At 37.9% G+C, this 18,702-nt stretch overlaps 1 protein-coding gene across 5 annotated transcripts in view; it reads right to left on the bottom strand.

The window, feature by feature from the left end:
* Mta3 (metastasis associated 1 family member 3) overlaps positions 1-18,702 on the bottom strand; it is a 136,049-nt gene that overhangs the window by 54,931 nt on the left and 62,416 nt on the right. For all 5 annotated transcript variants that reach the window (XM_048353039.1, XM_048353042.1, XM_048353040.1 and 2 more), the window contains exon 8: positions 14,533-14,632. In XM_048353039.1, coding sequence (XP_048208996.1) covers positions 14,533-14,632 — 100 coding nt within the window. The remainder of the gene's footprint in view (positions 1-14,532; positions 14,633-18,702) is intronic.

The raw sequence follows: 18,702 nt of genomic DNA on the forward strand, positions 1-18,702 counted from the left end.
AGAATACTTAGCAAAAGATACCATCTTTTTAACAGGCATTCATATACAAATTGCAAGATCCATTCAAATCTAAATTAAAAAAAACCAAAACATATAACTCAGCACAAGCTGTTCTTTCTGCCAGAAAGTGGTGAAGGTGTTGTCATATTTCATCTCATTCATAACAGATGGAGGTGACAAATATAAGTATTTTAGGAGGGAGAATGACAAGGAAAACTTGGCAATGGAATTCTCATCTTTTGTTCATTAACTAGAATCACAGTAGGGTAGGGTAAATTAGATTGTTGCTCAGCAACTACTCCCTCCCTCCCCTGGGATGTTTATGTGGGGGGGTATTCTTCTGCTCCGCTCATGTTGGTCTTGATCATGTTAATATATGTGGCATAACAAAGGCCTGACATGTGCTTGTGCACATGGCCTTGCCCTCTCCTGCTGCTGACTTATATCCACACAGGATGAGAAGTACATGAGGCACATCTGCCCCACAGATAGTTTGGCACCTACCTTGGACAAGTATAATTTATCCGAATTTGCAGACAATCTGAAGGTGAATAATGAAATTAATATTTATTGTTATAAGCTACTGCACTTTTGGGCAGTATGCTTTGAGAATAAAGAATGTATTCAGCCAGTTTCTAGAAGTATTTTGAGCAGACGGCCCTCATCTATTGGTTTCCTATGTAATTATCCCAATTTAAGAAAGATTCATCACCGAAGGTCATATTTCCTTCTGGAGCAGCTTACACTCAATGTGGTAGGGATATAAAGGTCCTGATTTGAGCAATTCTTGGCACATACAAGGAGTCAGCTGAGGTTTTTATTCAGACTGTATCCCAGTTTGCTTCTCCTGCTATCCACTCCTGCCTCTTCTCTTCCACGCATTTTTTTGGGAGAGGTGGGGCCCAAGATTGGGATTCCAACTTGATATCTGATGCTTTCACTCACTGGCTAGCACTCTACCACCTGAGCCATGCCTCCAACCTTAAGAATTGTTTTTTCTCTTTTTCTTTTTGTCTACCAAGCACCTTGATCCCAAATGAACTTCCTAAATGTCTTGCATGATCTGCTTTCCAGGGAACCCAACCCATCCTGCATAGTACTACTATGACAAAGGCTGAAACATACATACATTTAATACTAACCACTGATTACTCACAGAAAATTTTACAAAAACATTACATTTGTAACTCTAGCACAAATGAGAGCATTTGAAATACTGAATCCATCTAAAAAGTACTGGTTGTAAACATTTTTCAAAGCCGTAGGTGAATATAAACTCATGAGTAAACTTCAAACTACAATCAAAGCAAATATTTTATATTTAAAATTTATATTTATATTTATTTTATTTATATTTATTTTATATTTAAAAAAAATACCATTCATCTTAATTTTGCTTCAATGAAAGCAAAACACTGAGAAGGATTATATTTCAAGTTCTAAAAGTTATTGCAATGTATAAAAAGAATTGAGAGCATATATTTCTCTAACTATAATCTTTCCCCACAATTCACATTTATGAACCTTATTTCTTTAGAAATAAACTCACAGTTCAAAGAAAAAAGGTACACAGCAAACCAGGAGATACTTAGAAATGATTGTGAAAATACTACATATCGAAATCAATTGCAAGGTGCATGGGAGTACAAGGAAGGAGAAACAGGCTCAGTCTGTTGGTCAGGACTAGTGGGAGAGGGTTGGCTAAGAAGGGGGATAAAGAGGATTGATTGTATTATGGAAACAGAATAATGAAACCTATTGCAATTGTTTTGAAGGAGAGTGATAAAGAGGATGAGATTGTTTGGAATACATTGTAAACGTGCATGGAAATGCACCAAATGAAATCTCTTTCTGTATAAATAATATAAGCTAATAAAATAAATGAATGGGATACAGTCAACTTGGTAGGGGGACATTTATAATCTAAAACAACACAAAAGAAGACAAACCAAAATGAGTTGGTTTAACAAGAACAATCTTTTACAAGCTAGGAAAAGACTGGCAAAGTAAACCTAAAATAAAAGTATATAGCTGGCACTTTGACAATAAATAAGGGAAAAAAAAGTAGATAGCTGAGACCAGTGGCTCATGTGTAATCTCAGCTATTCAGGAGAGATCTGAAGATGGAGATTCAAAGCCAGAAGTAGAGCTGTGGCTCAAGTGGTAGAGTGCTAGTGTTGAGCACAAAAGCGGGGGGCGGGGGGGGGGGTTGGTAGGTAGTTGGGGGGTGGGGAAAGTAGATGGAAGAAAATAAAATAAAGACCAAATGTGAACAGAAAATTCCTCAGCATCACATACACAGAAAAAGCGGGAAGTGGTACAGTGATAGAGTGCTAGCCTTGAGCAAAAATAAGCCAGAGGTGCTGGGAATATGGCCTAGTGGCAAGAGTGCTTACCTTGTATACATGAAGCCCTGGGTTCAATTCTTCAGCACCACATACATAGAAAAGGCCAGAAGTGGCGCTGTGACTCAAGTGGCAGAGTGCTAGCCTTGAGCAAAAAGAAGCCAGGGACAATGCTCAGGCCCTGAATTCAAGGCCCAGGGCTGGCCAAAAAGAAAAAAGAAAAAAAAATCTCTCTTCACATACATACAAATACTTTGTATTTTAATTTAAAAAGGGTGAACTCTATGAAGCCTCAAAAGCTTTAATATTTTAACTATTATAAATCTTACATTAGTAGTATTTGACATCTGCAGTTCAGCTGTATTTATAACAGACCTCAAAATGAAGTTAGAATTAGTGATATGCTAATAACTTGCTCCCAAAATATTATTGGTGATATGACAAGAGGCATAAGGTATTTGGGACCAACATATGTTAGAGCTGAAAGCTAAAAGCATGCTAGAGTTCTTTTAGTAAAAGCCAATGGAACATCACCCATGAAAGGCTTCCAGCAGTGCTTCAACCATGGCCAATGCCCTTTACTGTGGGAGGCCCTCAAAACCAGAAAGGTGCTAAAGTCATAAGACTAGAACTAGAAACACTGAAAGAAAATAAGACTTTCATGACTCTCCAAATGATAAAACTATTTCCATTTAATGGCACAAGATAACCTTTCAAAATTTCACAAGTTCCTTCTGGTAAGCAATCTACTGAAATCATTAGCAGTTTAATCCATTTTCAACCACGCCCACTCAGACACAGCACAATGAAATGCCCAGGATCCTAAGAGTTCAAGTAAAGCTGAACAGAGAACAATTCAAACAAGAAGCAAAGACACTTAGATGGAGGAGACAAAAGGAAACAGACTCTACCTCTTTAGTACTGCCCTATCACTGAAAGACAATGGTCATATTCAAACCCAAGTCATTTTACTGTAAAACAGCATGTGGGTATAAAAAGAACTCTGTGGACCGTAGTCTATCACCATGCACCAAGACCAACTCAAAATGGATTAAGGATGTCAACATCAGACCTGAAACTAATGAAGGACAGAGTAGGAGGGACACTAGAACTTATAGGCATAGGCAGGAATTTCCTGAATAGAGTCCCAGGGGCACAACAGATTGGGGAGAGACTCAACAAATCGGACTACCCCAAAATAAAGTCTCTGCACAGCTGAAGACATAGCCACTAAACTAGAAAGGCAGCCAACCATTTGGGAAAATATCTTCACCAGTAAAGCAACAAAGGCCTAATATCCATAATCTACAGAGAACTCAAGAAACTAACCTCGGGGCTGGGGATATGGCCTAGTGGCAAGAGTGCTTGCCTTGTATACATGAGGCCCTGGGTTCAATTCCCCAGCACCACATATACAGAAAATGGCCAGAAGTGGCACTGTGGCTCAAGTGGCAGAGTGCTAGCCTTGAGCAAAAAGAAGCCAGGGACAGTGCTCAGGCCCTGAGTTCAAGGCCCAGGACTGGCCAAAAAAAAGAAACTAACCTCTTCCAAACCTAGTAAGCCAATTATTAAATGGGCAAGGGAGCTAAAGAGAGTCTTCACAGAAGAAATAAAAATGGCAAAGAAACATATGAAGAAATGTTCAACATCCCTGGCAGTAAAGGACATGCAAATAAAAACAACCCTGAGATACCACTTTATCCCAGTTAAAATGGTCTATACTCTGAACTCAGGCAACAGCAAATGCTGGAGGGGATGCAGAGCAAGAGGTTCTTTCTCCACTGCTGGTGGGACTGTAAAATAGTACAACCACTTTGGAGAACAGTATGGAGGTTCCTCAAAAAACTTAGCATAGACATACCCTATGACCCAGCCATACCACTTCTAGGCATCTATCCTGAATAAGAGGATCCAAGATATCACAAGGACACTTGCACATCCATGTTTACCACTGCACAGTTCACAAGCCAAGATATGCAAACAACCCAGAAGACCCACTACAGATGAATGAATCAAAAAAATGTGGTACCTGTACACAATGGAATTCTACACAGCGATTAGAAATGATAAAACAATGGCATTCGCAGGGAAATGAACAGGTCTTGAACAAATAATGGTCAGTGAGAGAAGCCTAGAACACAGAGAACAAAGGCGCGTGGTCTCCCTGATATGTGGATGTTAGAAATAAAAAACAAAGGGCTGGGAATATGGCCTAGTGGCAAGAGAGCTCGCCTCGTATACATGAAGCCCTGGGTTCGATTTTCCAGCACCACATATCTAGAAAACGGCCAGAAGAGGCGCTGTGGCTCAAGTGGCAGAGTGCTAGCCTTGAGCAAAAAAAGGAAGCCAGGGACAGAGCTCAGGCCCTGAGTCCAAGCCCCAGGACTGGCCTAAATAAATAAATAAATAAATAAATAAATAAATAAATAAATAAATAAAATTAAAAGTTAAAAAAGAAATAAAAAACAAAGAGACAAGAGAAAGAAGGCAGGACCCAAGGTTCCAATTCACAGGGAGACCAAAAAAAGGGTGAGGGGGGCAGCTGCCTTGGGAGAAAGGCACCCAAAAGTGAAACACAAACTCTAAATTATATGTACATAATAAATTCATATGTACTTAATATAATATCCAGGCTGTAAAGAACACCAAATAAGCAAAAGACTTCTTCATAATCAATCTTAGAGAAACTAAAGGACCCTACACCCTTTCCTCACACAATATGTATACAGGTACACATCTGAAAGAAGGACATAGAATGAATGGAAAATAGGGAGGCAAATACAGTAGAAAGGGCCCAACAGCTGCAACGGGTGCTGAGGAGAACAAACTAAGCAACTCAAGGGCAGCAGGGATGGGGGGCAAATTAGAGAAAAAGAAGAGAAATCAAAAGAAAAGAGATATGTATATCAATTTATCACCTGAGCTGGAAGGAATTGTTTTACAGTTACTAATCACAGAGGATATAAGCATTATAGACTAGAGTGACAATTGACATTAAGGATAAGATCTGTTTATTTTATTTTAAATTTTGGTTTTTGAAAAAATAATAAAGAAAGCAAGGGGGTGGGGAAAGAGAAAATGAGGAAGGGGATAACAGGTATGACACGAAATATATATGTATTCACCCTCTGTACATCATCCTGACAATAAAAAAAGAAGAAGAAATCTGGTGGAGTAGACACGATGCCTCAAGAATGGATCCATGCTGGGCGTGTAGCTCAGTGATGGACTGTTTGCCAATTATGTGCAGAGTCCTGGGTTCAACCCTCAGCTCTGTACTGCATGTACATTCCTGTGCATGCACATGGTTTACACACACATATAAGTCTCCAAACAAAACAGATCCAAAACACATCTACAACCAGCTATTCAAAGTAACAACCTACCAAATACCCACATATATGCACACAGAAGTGATAACACACAACTGCCTGTGTCTCTAAGTCTTCTTCAGCTTAACAAATTATTACAGAAGTAAGTAACTTTGATAATATGTGCAATACAAAAATGACCTTCACATTACTGAACACCAAAGAAACAAAACAGATGAGTTAAATCCCCTGCCCACCCACTATAATATGGCTAGGGAAAACATGGGGGAAGAGGTATACAAAACTCATGTTTTACAGGATCTCAACTGTTTTAAAAACAAAATCCACATGAGACTTATCTTAACTGCTACCAAAGCTTATTACACCTTTTTTTTTTTTTTTTTTTGGCCAGTCCTGGGGCTTGGACTCAGGGCCTGAGCTCTGTCCCTGGCTTCCCTTTTGCTCAAGGCTAGCACTCTGCCACTTGAGCCACAGCGCCACTTCTGGCCGTTTTCTGTATATGTGGTGCTGGGGAATCGAACCCAGGGCCTCATGTATACGAGGCAAGCTCTCTCGACACTAGGCCATATCCCCAGCTCCAGCTTATTACACTTTTAATGATGTTACTCAAGAATGTTTTTTTTTAATTTTTATGGTAAAGGTGATGTATAGAAGGGTTACAGTTATGCAATTCAGGTAATAAGTACATTTATTTTTGTTCAGTGTCACCTTTTGTCTCATTTTCTCCCAGATTTTTCCCCTCCCGATCCCACTCCCCTACAAGTTCATACTTTGTTCCACCATTTCTGTGCTTCCTCAAATCAGATAAATTTACATACAAGACAAAGGGTACAGAAATTTGAAGAGAGAGACAAAAGGGGAACAAAAACCCATAAAAGTACAATTTAAAAAATCTTGTTCCATTTCTTGGAGTTCATCTTAGTAAATATCATCCTCTATGAATATACGCACATAGCTATTGAGACCTTGTGTTCCTCTCCTAATAATATCCTACTGAGGACTAACGATATAGAAGACCCAGAAATGAACCACAGACCTATAGCACCCAACATTTGATATGAGAGCCAAAAAACACAGGATGTAAGCCTCTTCAACAAATGGTGCTGGCAGAATTAGCTTTCCATGTGCAGAAAATTGAAGTTGGATCTGTATATATCACTTGCACCAGAATCAATTCCAAATGGATTAAAAAAAACACCACTATGTAAGACCAGATAACCTGAAAATATTACAAAAAGGGATAGGGGAAACAAACACCAGGGTTCCTACAAACAGATTGAAACTTCCTTAAGTAAAGATCCAGAATCATAACAAATCAAAGAAAGACCAGATAAATGGGTTGCATCAAACTGAAGAGTTTCTGCACGGCAAAGGGCATAGCTAGCAAGATAAATACAAAGTCCACAGAATGGGAGAAGATCTTTACTAGCCATGCATCATACAAGGTCCTCTAATATCTAAAATATATTTAACAGCTCAAAAAATTAAGCCCCCAAAAAACAAATCCTCAAAGAAACAACAACCCAGTTAGTAAAAGGGCTAAAGACTTAAAGACTTCTCAGAAGAAGAAATAAGAATAGCCAATAGGGGCTGGGGATATGGCCTAGTGGCAAGAGTGCCTGCCTCATATACATGAGGCCCTGGGTTCGATTCCCCAGCACCACATATACAGAAAATGGCCAGAAGTGGCGCTGTGGCTCAAGTGGCAGAATGCTAGCCTTGAGCAAAAAGAAGCCAGGGACAGTGCTCAGGCCCTGAGTCCAAGCCCCAGGACTGGCCAAAAAAAAAAAAAAAAAAGAATAGCCAATAGACATGAAGAGATGTTCAACATCTCTGGCCATAAAAGAAATACAAGTCAAAATAACATTGAGATTCCACCTCACTCCAGTTAGAATAGCTATTTTCAAGAAAACTAACAATAACAGATGCTGACAGGGATATGGCCAAAAGGGAGCCCTACTACACTGTTGGTGGGAATGTAAACTTGGTCAGCCACTCTGGAAAGCAGTATAGAGATTCCTCAAAAGACTAAACAGAGAGCTTCACTATGGCCCAGAAATCCCACTCCTGGGAATTTATCCAACTGACCACAAATCAGGTCACACTAAAACTAACAGCACAACCATGTTCATTACAGTATTGTTTACCACACCAAGATATGGAATCAACCCAGATGCCCCTCAGTGGATGAATAGATCAAGAAAATGTGGTATATATGCACAATAGAATTCTATGCTTCCACCAGAAAGAATGATATTGCTCCATTTGTAAGGAAATGGGAAGACTTGGAAAATTTTATATTAAGTGAAGTAAACCAGATCCACAGAAACATAAGTTGCATAGTTATCCTCATTTGTGATCATTAGAGTGTGCTTATAAATCTACAAGTAAACACATGGATAGTAAAAAAAAAAAAAAAAAAAAAAAGGATAGTTTTCGAGACGACAGGCTCGACAGGGGCCTGCTCCATGGAGGATGCGAGTTTGCAGTCTTCAGTCCATGTTCAACCCCTCCCCACCTCAATAAAGCGGCTTGACCCCCCCAAAAAAATGGATAAAAAATGACACCTGTATATGATAAGCTAAGCAGAATTCTAAACATTCACACAGTGAGAATTTTTTTTTTTTACAGATGACTGGGAAGCTAATTTTTTGAAAATGCTGTCAAGTAGCACAACAGTAACAGAACTTCACTTTTTTTCTGGAGTTTTAGTTTTTACTTTTTTTTTCTTTTTGTTAATGGAGTATGAGGATGTCTCTAAATTTTGTTCAGATGGGTACAGAACTTAGAAAAGCTGTTGCTGCTACTGATACATACCATACTACTATTATAACTTTTTATATAAATATAAATATATATACATATATAACTTGAATTTTTGGAAACCTTAGCTGTGTTAAGTGTCAATTTTGGAAAAAGTAGCGCAGTTTATCGTGTTGAGTTGGCACTGTACAGAAGTTAATAGCTATGTTGATCTAGTAATGTTAAATTTAATTTTTTTCATTTGTACAGGGGTAAATGTACTGCATTAACTATATAAGGTCTTACCTATGTGGGTTTGATAATAAGATATTCTCTAAATAATGAAGAAAAATGCATTACAATGTGTTTAATCAAGACAAAGAGATCAATAAAGTAGGCTAGATCAAGAATCAAGAAACAGATCTAAGTATACCTAGAATTTTGAAATATGACTCGGGTAGTAAAAATGATAAAGAAACAACAAACTCGATAGCTGTTGGGATGATTAATTTAACATATGAGGAAATTTAGATGTCTTCCTCATTTTACTAATAAACTTCAAAAACATTCTTAAAAGTATGAATAGTAGTGCAAAGGCAGAACTCCACAGAGATTATAAGCCAAGTATTAGAAACTAGAAAGAGGTAAGAAGGCTACTCTCTTACAGTGAGCATGACCTTGAGAATAGCCTGAATTTAGACTGTTAGCCTCCAGAACTGAGACAATGCATTTTCATTTGTGCATTTGAAGAAAACCAAACACTATAAAAATAGAATGATGCTACAAGAATGCACAAAGAATCTAAAAATACAAAAAAGAAAGCCCTGAATCCAATAAGCATGAAAATAAGCTAAATCTCATTAAGTAATCAAGGAAATGAAAATGAGAAAACATTGGGACAGCAAGCATTAAAAATCTGAAACTACCAAACGTTGGAGATAAAGTAAGGAAATTGATAAAGAATGCAAAATACAGGGCTGAGGGTGTGGCTTAGTGGTAGAATGCATTGTTAGTTTGGAAAAGGCCTGAGTTCCATTTCCAACACCAAAGAAACCTCTCTAAAAAAAAACAAAACAAAAAACCAGCAGATCACCTAAGTAACTGCATTTGCAACTACAAATATTTACCCTTGTGTGCCAAATAATTTGGCCAAATTTTAAATGAGCATTATTCTATGATACAGCATTCTATCACCAGTTATAAACTAGAATAAATTAAACACAAGGTCACAAGGGATGTGGTAGAACATTCAATACAGTATTAACAGCAAAAGAAAAACATATATAAAGCACTTCTGATATAGAAGGATTACGAGATATGTAAATAATATAGGCTAGGCATTGTGCTATCCCCCTTTAAGTCCCATCTACACAGGAGGCTGAGATAGGAGAATGGGTTAAACCCAAGACTTTAAGACCAGCCTGGGCAACACAGTCGGCCCTATCTCATCATGATGGTCATGATGATACACTGTAAAACAGAATTATATGAAAGAATATGCAAATATCACAAAAAATCAAAACTAACTAACTAGATATGTTGTTAACATGGCTAGGTTTCAAGTAATAAGCAAAGGACAAAATATTAAGAGTCAATTCAAGCATGTATAAAAGTGTTTTGGGGTATATAAACATATAATGAAACTATAGCAGATTTGTTGTAGCAGCTACCTCTTCATAGGAAGCAGAGGGAATAAAGGTAGGACAAACCGATGAACGAGGCTTAGGATTCAAAGACAGTATTAGAGACATCAACATTAACTATAATGGTTAAATATTTTAATCTAATGAACTGAAGAGGTAGCATTGTGTGAAGTCCTACTGAAACATCCACTGTACTGTTCTTTAATTTACTATTACTGATGTTTATGATGCACAAAAAGAGGCTGATAAGAATATTCTACTCTGGTAATGAGAATAAAACTTTTGATGCTGCTATATTGTTTTTCAATTTTTTATAATAAGCACACATTAATTTTAGGATTAAAAAAATAATAGTTCTGAATAGGGAAAAACATGTAAGAGGGGATAAGATTTCATGTAGTTCTGGTTAACAAAAATATGTGACTAGGGGCTGGGGATATAGCCTAGTGGCAAGAGTGCCTGCCTCGGATACACGAGGCCCTAGGTTCGATTCCCCAGCACCACATATACAGAAAACGGCCAGAAGGGGCACTGTGGCTCAAGTGGCAGAGTGCTAGCCTTGAGCGGGAAGAAGCCAGGGACAGTGCTCAGGCCCTGAGTCCAAGGCCCAGGACTGGCCAAAAAAAAAAAAAAAAAAAAATGTGACTAGGCTGGGAATATGGCCTAGTGGCAGAGTACTTGCCTAGCATGCATGAAGACCTGGGTTCGATTCCTCGATTCCACATAAACAGAAAAGGCTTAAAGTGGTGCTGTGGCTCAAGTGGTAGAGTGCTAGCCCTGAGAAAAAGGAAGCCAGGGACAATGCTCAGGCCCTGAATTCAAGCCCCAGGACAGGCCAAAAAAAAAAAGGTAACCTTGAAGTTTCATAAAAACAAGATTACCAGCACTCTTGCTTCTGTTTAAAAAAAAACTTAATTTCTAAACAACCAAAATACAAACCTGTTTTCAGAACTCAAACTTTTGCATAAAATATTAGCATACAAATGGAAAGAACAAGATTTCTTCTATAACACAGAAAACAAAGGGGCATGATCTCCCTGATATATGACTGTTAACAAAGGGAGACGGAAAGACAGTAGAGACCAAGTCTGTGAATACTGTATATGTTCTTGATACATTATATATTGCATATATGTCAACCTGACCTAGACAAGGGATAGAAAAACAGGTCGTAAGATATCACAAGAAATGTACACACTGCCCTACTATGTAACTGCACCCTCTTTGCACAACACCTTGTAAAAAAATTTATGTCCAATCAATAAAAAAAAAAAATTTAAAAAGAAAGAAAATCCAGATTGGAGATGCTGCTATGTGGTCCTGCATCATGAAAATCTTTCAGTCAGTGCAAAATAGTCACAACTTTCCCTCGATTATTTAGGATGGATCTAAAGCAGCAAGCACCATATTTGATTTACTAAGGCAATAGAGGTGTGGCTTAAGAGGTAGAGCACCAGCCTTGAGTAAAAAAGTTAAGAAAGAGCAGGAGGTTCAAAGTTTGAAAGCCCCAATACAAGCACAACAACAAACAAAAGAAAATCTTATACCTTTAATAAAATATTTTTAATCCCAGGCTCTTCTGTGACCCAGATAGCTTTAGCTCTCTCTCTCTCTTTTTTTTTTTTTTGGCTTTATTTCTCTTTTCAAAATTGACTCTATTAAAAGTACTCAAGCTTGGGCTGGGGATATGGCCTAGTGGCAAGAGTGCTTGCCTCGTATACATGAGGCCCTGGGTTCGATTCCCCAGCACCACATATACAGAAAACGGCCAGAAGTGGCGCTGTGGCTTAAGTGGCAGAGTGCCAGCCTTGAGCAAAAAGAAGCTAGGGACAGTGCTCAGGCCCTGAGTCCAAGGCCCAGGACTGGCCAAAAAAAAAAAAAAAAAAAAGTGCTCAAGCTTAATTTTCTCCATTGAAAAGAACAAACAGGTCAAAGCAATTAAGGGAAAGTACTGGGAAAGTAAACATAAAATAAGCCAAGTATTGGTGGTTCAGATCTATAATCCTAGCTACTCAGAAAGCTGAGTATGATGGGAGTAGTACATATGTAGTATATTACCATTCATCCTAAAAAGAAAGAATAAATTATTTTCTTACATTATACAGAATGATCTCTATAGGGATATGGAATGGACCTCCAAGATGTATTGCTGAGTAAGGGGAAGGAAATCAAGGTACAGTGCTAACATTATGACACAATAAAGACTATGCAATTGCTTCCATGTTTACCTGTGTTCAGTTAGCTGCTGACACTAGTTGCCCCCAGGTTGAAAATTAGTAGTTGGGAAACAGGAATATTATCTATCTTTTTAGAGCTTCCTACCTTTGAACCTACATAAATGCAATACTTAATGATTTTTTAAGACACAGAGAATGAGACATGAAGAATAAAGAATTTTTGGAGAGGGAAGGGGGGGGATGAGGGAGGAGGTAACAAACAGTACAAGAAATGTACCCAAGACCTAACGTATGAAACTGTAACCTCTCTGAACATCACTTTGACAATAAATAAGAAAAAAATTTTTTAAAAAAAGATTTCTTCTATAAACATTTCTTCTTTAACAAGAAAATAAAGAAAAGGGCTTCATAAAAGCTATAGACTACTAATACTTTCATCACAACCTATAATTACACAAAACACAGAAAAAATGTAAGAAATAAAGTTGATAGGTATTTCAGTATGAGTTTTTGTTATCATAGTAATATTTTGCAAAACCCATCTCAAATTGGCAAATAATCAAAAACTACCAGAGCCTATCACTAGATTCTATCCATCAGAAAATATCTGGAAATTTTCATTACATGTAATGAATTTTGATCATTGCATAAAATAACCTCACTAAGCCTTGTTCCTAAACTGTAAAATGAGCATTTCATCCTGCACCCCTCACAAAAAGATGTGAACATAAAATACAGGAAATAGTTTACCTGAAAGAAAATCTACATGTCTACTATTTTTGGAGTCTGCAGAGAAAGAAACAAGGTCAGACCCAAGGACTAGCCACAACTAGCATTAGTGGGACAACTGAGTAAGGAAAGGTTGAATTGGTCACCAAGAGAAAAAAAGTAACTAGATTCAGAAGATGGTAACTGAAATTTCAAGAAGTAGAGACAACAGAATCTCAGGGCTGGGAATATGGCTTAGTGGCAAGAGTGCTCAGGCCCTGAGTTCAGCCCCAGGACTGGCCAAGAAAAAAAAGAAACAAGAGAATCTCTAATAAACACAACAAATTAAATATTGACAATTTAATCACTGATCTAAGGCAACAAAACAAGCCCTCCAGCAACTTTTTTTTCTTCTTTTTTACCAGTCCTGGGACTTGAACTCAGGGCCTAGGCACTGTCTCTGAGCTTCTTTTGCTCAAGATTAGCACTTTACCATTTGAGCCACAGTTCCACTTCCGGCTTTTTCTGTTTATGTGATACTGAGGAATGGAGCCCAGGGCTTCATGCATGCTAGGCAAGCAAGCACTCTACCACTAAGTCACACATTTCCAGCCCTCCAGCAAGTCTTAAGATGTGATCATACTAAACACATACACATACACATAATAAAAAAGACTGTAAAACAGCCTGGTGCCAGTGGTTCACACTTGTGACACTAGCTACTTGGGTAGCTAAGAATGGGAGGATTGGCCAGGCACCAGTGCTCACAACTATAATCTCAGCTACCCAGGAGGTTGAAAATCTGACAACTGCTGTTTGAAACCAGCCTGGGAAGGAAAGTCTCTTATCTCCAATTAGCCACAAAAATACAGAAGTGAAACTATGTCTCAAGTGGTAGAGTGCTAGCCTTGAGCAAAAGAAGCTCAGGGATAGTGCCAGGGCTCTGAGTTCAAGCCCTAGGACTGGCACCATTTAAAAAAAAAAACAAACAAAAAACGGGGGGTGGGGGTGGGGGTGAGGGTGGGGACTGCAGGTAAATGAAATTTGAGGGCAGCCAGGCAAAAATGTTCATGAGACTCCCTTCTCAAGCCAGAGCTGGACAAGGTGGTAAATACCTGTCATTCCAGCAACTATAGAATGTCTAAAAATAGGGAGAATGTATTCCAGGTATATTCCTGGCAGAAAAATCAGACTCTAACTTAAAAATAACCAGTGAGAAACAGGGTTAAAAGCTCCATGATAGAGCACCTTGAGTTCAAACTCCCTCTTCAAACTGTAAACCATTATATGTAATCTACAGCTATTTAGAGGGAAGATAGAAAACAAGCACAACATGAAAACAAATACACCAGAATGAGAATTATGTCTCCATAAATATTTTAGTTTTATACACCACCCTATGAAAGTCATTTTTTTCTTGTCTCAGTTCACAAACCAAAGAAGTAACAGAAATCCTGTTTACCAAGTAACCAATACTAGTCAGTCTGTCAGTCAATAAGACAAAGAGCCAGGTTTTCAAATCTTCACTACTGCCATATTAGTTCTATAATTAAACAATAACCACAAAATTTCAGAAGCATCTTACCAAGGTGATGTCTCGGGAAGCTGCAGCTGCGCTCATGTGCAAGCTAGGTTGTCTTACTGAACTGCTACAGTCAAGGGCACGAGCAAATGTCCCAACAGCACTGAATAAACCAAACACAAAAAAGTTAGTCCCTTCCAACATGAAATTTCTTCCCCTGGAATTTGAATAATAAATTTATTTGTAGATAAAAAAATTAATCTGTCATTTTTATATCTAAAAAAAATCTGGGTAGTGAACGAAATAAATTGGTTTTTGTTCTGTTTTGTGTTCTTGGTTGTTGTTGTTTTTTTGCCAGTCCTGGGGCTTGAACTCAGGGCCTAAGCACCGTCCCTGGCTTCTTTTTGCTCAAGGTTAGCAATCTACCTCTTGAGCCACAATGCCACTTCCGGCTTTTTCTGTTTATATGATATTGAGGAATCGAATCCAGAGCTTCATGCATGCTAGGCAAGCATTCTACCACTACACCATATTCTCAGCCCCGAAAAATATTTTAATATTTCAAGAAGTTGTTGGATATTAAGAAATCGAGAATCAACTAAAAAGTATCTCCCTTTTATTTTGTCTTTATAAAACAATTTAAATACAGGTTAACACTCCAAATCTAAAATGTTCCAAAACCTGAAACTTTGAGCACTGATATGACTAACACAAGTGGAAAATTATGTGCCAGGAAACTTTGTTTCATAAACAGAATTATTTTTAAAATATTGCTTAAAATTACTTTTGATCTCCACCTACAACATGTACCCATATGTAAAAACTTGTGTATTTAGACTTAGGACCCATCCCTAAGACCTATCTCATTATGTATATACATACATATATACATATTCCAAACTTTAAAAAATTAAAACCCCAAAACATTTCTGGTTCTAAGCATTTCAGATAAAGAATATTAGCCTGCAACTGACAAGCCATTTTACCATATAATTATAATTCAGTCAAGAAAATCAGTTTGTATGGATATAAAGAAGGAATAAAATGCCATGGAGTAAATAATTTGATGTTCAAATTTGTTTTTTTAAATAATTAGCTACACAATGACAACTACCACAAAGCAAGTTCTGGACACTTTTGAACTAACTAAAGAAACCCTTTCTTTCCTGTGAGGACTATACTATATAATTAATTTCTACTAAATCCTTTAAAGAAAAAAACTTCCACAGTGCTGATTTCATTTATGATTCAGAGAGCTTTTCTTGTTTGTCTTTTGCCAGTCCTGGGGCTTGAACTCAGGACCTGAGCACTGTCCTTGGCTTCTTTTTGCTCAAGGCTAGAATTCTGCCACTTGAGCCACAGCACCACTTCTGGCTTTCTCTATGTTTGTGGTGCTGAGGAATCGAACCCAGGGCTTCATGTATACGAGGAAGCACTTTGCCACTAGGCCATATTCCCAGCTTCAGAGAGCTTTTCTATATGTAAAAGAGCCTTAACTTCAAAAGGTACAGAATAAAATGGAAGTTGAGAGTTAAGACTTATTGTCTGCCAGCATTTTAAATATTAGCTAAGGAAGGGATCGTTTAAACATTTTAATTAAAATAGGACACATATACAAAAACTACTGCAATGTACAGCTACTTAATGAATGCACTTAGGTTCTAACCAACAATGAGGGCGGAGGGAGGGGAGAGGGGAAGAGGGAGAGAGGCAGAGAGGGGGAGAGGGGGAGAGGAGGGAGAGGAGGGAGAGAGAGAGAGAGGTCCAACCACTCCATACATTATTCAGTTCCTGCTTCCCAAAAGGAACCATGATCCTGGATTCTAACACCACAGGTTAAGTTTTGCTTATATTGTTATTTTTAGACCGGGTCCCATTATATAGCCCAGGTTGACCAGGAACGCACTTTGTGGTCCAGGCTGCCCTCAAACTCATGATGCTTCTACCTCAGCTTCCTGAGTGCTGGGATTTCAGGTGTGTGACATCATCAAATTATCAGCCATAGCTATACTCATCCATTTTCCTTGCTAGGGAATGTTCTTTTTATTTCCTACCCCCACCTCTGCTAATTGTTAATCAACAGTAGGTGCTATTTAAAGTTTGGGGCTATTATAAATGGCAGCACTAATGTCAGCTGTTTATATCCTTTAATGCACAGGTGTATGCTTTTCTGCTGGGTGAAATTTAGGGGATGTGGTCTTCTAAAGCAGCAGTTCCATGTCTTCACTAATTCTTGACATTTTAAAACTGGGCCTTAAGAAATGTACGCATGACTCAAGTGGTAGAGAAGCCAGCCTTGAGCAAAAAGGCCAAGTGAGACTGAGGATCTGAGTTTAAGCCCCAATACATGCACCAAAAAACAAAAACACCATAAAATTGAGCCTTAGTTTGCATTCAGATTACTTTTTTTATGCCAGTGCCAGTGGCTCACGTTTGTAATCCTACTACTCAGGAGGCTGAAATCTGAGAATCATAATGGTTTGAAGCCCGCTAAGTCAGGAAAGTCAGCGAGGCTCTCATCTCCAACTAAGCACAAAAAGCCAGAAATGGAGCTGTGGCACCAATGGTAGAGTACTATCTTTGAGCACAAAAGCTCAAGGACAATACTGAGGCCCAGAGTTCAAATCCCAGGACTGGCACACACATGTGCACGCATGCGCACACACACACACACACGAAAAGACAGTAGGGATATAATTTTTTAGTGACCATTTTTCTGACTTCCAAAAAAAGAAATAAAGCTTAGCTCATGGCAATTGTGAAAGGAATAAAACAAAATGCAAATCAAATATAAAAGTGCAATGTTTTCTCAGATACCTTTTCTGGAACTTTCCCACTGACTTTGTTTCCTAATAATGTACATTAATTAAATGCTTTAATCCAATCATTTGAAGGCACAAGGGTTCTGAACTCCAAATGGTGTGTTACTCTTTCCTTGATGACTATCTCTAAGAACAGTGCTGCCAAAGGATGGAAAAAGTTCAACAGAAAATATTAAAATGAAGACCCTTATACTACCTACTGTGCAGATCTGATTCTAGTCTTTTGCCATGTCTGATTCCTTTAAGGAAATATTATAAATTTAGTTATAGTCATCTATACCTATCCTCAGATCCAATAGGTTTATTTATATCCATTAATGTGTAATATATATGTAAACCATATGTGAAATGCAAATATTTTGTACATTACACAATTTTTAATAAATGATCACACTGTATACATATGAATGATCATACTGTATGTCCTTCATTCAACATTACTTTTGAGATTTATCTCTTTGATACTTAGAGTCCTAATTCATTCATTTTAATTGTTAAAAAGCAATACTCCATTGTACAAAATACCTAAACTCATTTAGCATTTATTGCTATTGTACTTTCAGGATTTTTCCCAATTTATCCACTATTCCAATATCATAGTAATCTTATTTACTTGCTGCTTTGTGGCAGTTTGCCCATGAGCACCATTTGTTCTCATAATTACAAAAATAAAAATAAAATTTCTGCCCCATTCACTTTCTTGAGAAAAGAGCCAAGGGGAGAAGCAAGCCAATCAGGCTGACAGCTCTCACAGGAAATCCTTGTATGCATCAAGGCCCTCTTCATGCACAGAAGCTCTGTGAGGAATCTGAAAGGCATACTTCTGCTGGTACCTGAATAATCTAGTCTAGAGGAAAGTCATATAAGGTAAAATAGTTGCTTACATTAAACAACTGGAATTCAGTTGTGAGATTTCTTCTTTATACTACTGTTTTCTTAACCACTAAAAATTAATAAACTTATTTTCATTTAATACATAAGCTAATGATAGTAATCATACTATTTAGGAAGCAATGCCGTATATTAAGCTTTCTTATATAACTAGGAAAACAATAATATAACCAATATAACCAACAGGGAAAAAATGTTGAGTGCAAAGGAAGGAAAATAACTGACCTGGCTGGGAATAGGGCCTAGTGGCAAGAGTGCCTGCCTCATACACATGAAGCCCTAGGTTCGATTCCTCAGCACCACATATATAGAAAAGGCCAGAAGTGGCACTGTGGCTCCAGTTGGCAGAGTGCTAGCCTTGAGCAAAAAGAAGCCAGGGACAGTGCTCAGGCCCCAGGATTGGCAAAAAAAAGAAAGAAAGAAAATAACTGACCTACAAATTATTTCAAGAAGAAAAGGCATTTCTTTTTTTTTTTCTTTTTGGCCAGTCCTGGGCCTTGGCCTCAGGGCCTGAGCACCA

This window comes from Perognathus longimembris, chromosome 8 (genome assembly GCF_023159225.1).
Source record: "Perognathus longimembris pacificus isolate PPM17 chromosome 8, ASM2315922v1, whole genome shotgun sequence".
NCBI lineage: Eukaryota > Metazoa > Chordata > Mammalia > Rodentia > Heteromyidae > Perognathus > Perognathus longimembris.